This window comes from Sorghum bicolor, chromosome 9 (genome assembly GCF_000003195.3).
Source record: "Sorghum bicolor cultivar BTx623 chromosome 9, Sorghum_bicolor_NCBIv3, whole genome shotgun sequence".
In the NCBI taxonomy this organism is placed as follows: domain Eukaryota; kingdom Viridiplantae; phylum Streptophyta; class Magnoliopsida; order Poales; family Poaceae; genus Sorghum; species Sorghum bicolor.
Window position 1 is genome coordinate 51,446,830 of NC_012878.2, and position 3,117 is coordinate 51,449,946.

At 59.2% G+C, this 3,117-nt stretch overlaps 1 protein-coding gene across 1 annotated transcript; it reads right to left on the reverse strand.

Moving 5' to 3' along the window:
• LOC8061745 lies at positions 1 to 2,599 on the reverse strand. Its single transcript, XM_002441149.2, has 3 exons — positions 1,146 to 2,599; positions 863 to 1,059; positions 1 to 723 (listed from the first exon to the last, which is right to left on the reverse strand). Exons 1-3 carry the CDS (start codon positions 2,441 to 2,443, stop codon positions 686 to 688), a joined length of 1,533 nt encoding a protein of 510 aa, XP_002441194.2. The 5' UTR covers positions 2,444 to 2,599; the 3' UTR covers positions 1 to 685.

Here is a 3,117-nt window from a genome sequence, read left to right on the forward strand (position 1 = left end):
GATAGAACAGGACCACTTTATAAGCTATAGAAGAGGTATAGCTAATGTATAGTACACATGTACCCAACGTATACAAGCAAGAAGCAATATAGAAATGATGTTGTCATTGTCAGTTGCACGTATCTCGAGGTTGGCTAGACGGCTGGGATAACACCTGCCTAACATGTACAGGCAAAAAAACTGCGTTCGAGTAGAAACACGGAAGATCCGAGGTAGATTGCACCGGGATTACCACGATCTTCTTATTCGGATATTATTATTATTTTCACCATCTACATAATTACATGATGCGAGTTGCTATACACTAGTACTCCATTGCCATAGAACATCCATCCATCCATGATCCATGCCACCTCGTCGCCCTCGACCTCGACGACTCTGCGCTCTACCACATCTCTACAGCCAGCCGTCCATGCCTCCTGGCCGCCGGTTGGCCCCCGACAAGCTCGTCGGGACCCGAGAGGCCCTCGTCCTCCCCTGCCGGGTCAAAAGCTCCATTTGCCCGGGTTCCCGGAGTGGGGGAAGAAGCACCACCACCACCACGTCCTCCTGGATCACAACTCACTCCACTGCCCTCGGCACGCACGCACGCACTCTTCTAATCAGACTAAAAGTAAAGGGACGATATCATGTGTCAGCTCCACTCCACCGCCCGCCCGGGCCATGCATGGTGTGGTGTCGTGGTCTAGGCGTCTCGCCGCGTGGCCGCCGCCCCCGTGCATGCTGCAAGAACTTTACTTCTTGAATTCTTTTTCTTTTCTTTTGTAGTAGTTCTTTTGGCCGGCCGGATCTTGTTGATCCTCGGCCCGGCAACTGCGGTGCCGGTGCGCGCGTCAATCGAGTGGGTAGCATGTTTCCTCACCTCCGGTGTTCCAGAGGAAGTGCGCGTAGGCCGCGGCGTGGTGAGCGTTCCCGGGGTCGGCCGCGATGGCCTCCTGGTAGGTGTCCTCCGCGCCGGCGAGGTCGTTCCGTGCCTTCCACAGAAACGTAGCGTACCAGCTCAGCGCCTCCGAGTCCGCCGGCTCAGCGCGCACAGCTCTCTCGAAGTAGTGCTCCGCCCTGCAAAGAGATGAGGTATTGATGAATAACTGCGGCTGCGTTGCCAATTCGTCGAACAGTTTGTGGGCGTGGACGAAGGGACCTACCGGTCGTGGTCGTTCTGCACGAGGTAGAGGAACTGCGCGAAGTTGGCGAGGATGAGCGAATTGTTGGGCTCAGCGGCGACGGCCTGCTCGTACCTCTGCTGCGTCAGCGTGTGCTCGGCGTGGTCCTCAGTCTCCAGCTCCGCCTCCACCGGCGCGACGAGGCTTCTCAGCACGTCCGAGTCGCTCAGCTCCTCGGCGCGCGCGCTGGCCTGCATCTTGGAGGCCTCCGCGAGCATCATTTCCCAAATGGCCTGCTCGTCCGCGTTCGCAGCGTCTTGGGCGGCGACCTCAGCCCCAGGGGGCGCCGACGACGGCTGCTGCGGCGCCACACGGCTTAGCCGATACAAGGACTCGTCCGACCGGCCGTCACCGGTGGCGCCCGCGACAGGCGGCGCCTTGCCGCCACCGCCGCTGTTCCCACCGACCGAGGCCGTCCGGCCGACGGAGAACGTCTTCACCGAAGCCGCCGCGTCGAACCGCGGCGGTCGTGACGGCTCGGCGCGCTGGGTGTTGACCAGGGCGACAGCAGGCGGAGTGGGCGGGATGGTGGCGGCCGCAGCGGCGACGCTGTGGCCCATCGATTGGACGGTGAAGTTGGCGAGGAGGAGCATGAGGGAGACCATGAGCGCCGGCGTGCCCGCGAAGATGTGCTGGAAGAGCCAGACGAAGGAGGCGTGCATCTCGCCCTGCACGCGCGCCAGGACGCCCTGCAGGTCGTCGCAGAGCAGCGCGTCGCGCATCTGCTGCAGCGCGAAGCTCTGCAGCTCCCGCACAATGAGCACCATGGAGGAGAAGGCACGGCCCACCGACTCGCCGGCGGAGCCCATGCCCAGCAGCTCCTCGTCCCAGCGCGAATGCCGCGCCGCCACCACCTGCTGCTGCTGCTGCTTTTTCCGCTTCAGCATCCGCAGCGACAGCGGCAGCCCGACGTTGCTCGCGCTGCGCTCCACGCTCGCGGGCCACCCGCCGCAACCCGCCGCGCCCGCCGGCTGCACCCCGACCGCCGCCGCGAGCTCCTCGATCCTCTTCATGAACTCCGCGTCCCCGCCACCCATCCCATCCAAACTCGCGCTCAGCGCGCACCTCGCTGGCGTCCGAGCCAGGCGCGGCCGCCGCACCATCACACCGGTTCCCCAGTTTAGGGGTGAGCGGGATCTCGCGAGCCCGGCGCATCCGCCGCCGCCGCCGCCGCCTCCGAGGAAAGCGGGCAACGGCCGGGAGGAGGTCGAGGGCGACGACGAGGCGGAGGAGGAGCGCGCGCACGGCGACGGTGCCACGGCGGCCACCTGGAAGCCCATGACCTTGTTCCGCTGCGGTGTCGGAAGAGGCCTCGAGCGCCCCCGGCTGGCGGACTGGCCTTTTGGTTGGGCCACCACCGCACGGGGGAGGTGTGGAAATAGCCGCACTGCCGCAGGAGGAGGCCGGCCAAATGCGAGGAAAAGAAGGGAAAGCGTTGGGGCGCTTTTAATTGAGGATCCGGATGGGCGTGCTGGTCTCCCCACGCTGCTCGTGAACCGGCCGACTTGTGTGGTGACAGTGCGTGCGAGGTCAGTTAAATCGCAGACGTGTTGTAAACCCAACCAAAAGTCTTTATACCATAAGTCACAAAAAAGTCTTTACACCAATATTATAAAATTAGGATTGTTGTTGATCTAAATTGTTTTTTATTTGTGGTACAAGTAGAACATGCTCCGTTGGAATATAAAATTGGTATTGCCATAACAAGTGGTACTTTTGATATTTTTTTATTTTAACATTGTTTGGAATAAAATGTAATATCTGTACTCTAACTCCAAGAGTTTCTTTACATTGTTTTGTGTTTACATATAGGAATAGAGATTTTAGATGGGGACATTAGTATTTCTTTTACTTATTAGTTGATATTGTAATTAATGGCTATACCAAACCATCATAGGTTTTTTTTGGATCAAAGGCTTTAGCCCACTTTTATTAGAAAAGCGTAATGCTGAAA

Excerpts from the sequence above, each read along its gene's own strand:
- LOC8061745 (XM_002441149.2), bottom strand. The coding sequence starts at position 2,443 with ATGGGCTTCCAGGTGGCCGCCGTGGCACCGTCGCCGTGCGCGCGCTCC. Across the intron at positions 1,060-1,145 it reads GTGCAGAACGACCACGACCG|GGCGGAGCACTACTTCGAGA; the intron begins GTAGGTCCCTTC and ends ATCTCTTTGCAG. Across the intron at positions 724-862 it reads CTTCCTCTGGAACACCGGAG|CATGCACGGGGGCGGCGGCC; the intron begins GTGAGGAAACAT and ends AAGTTCTTGCAG.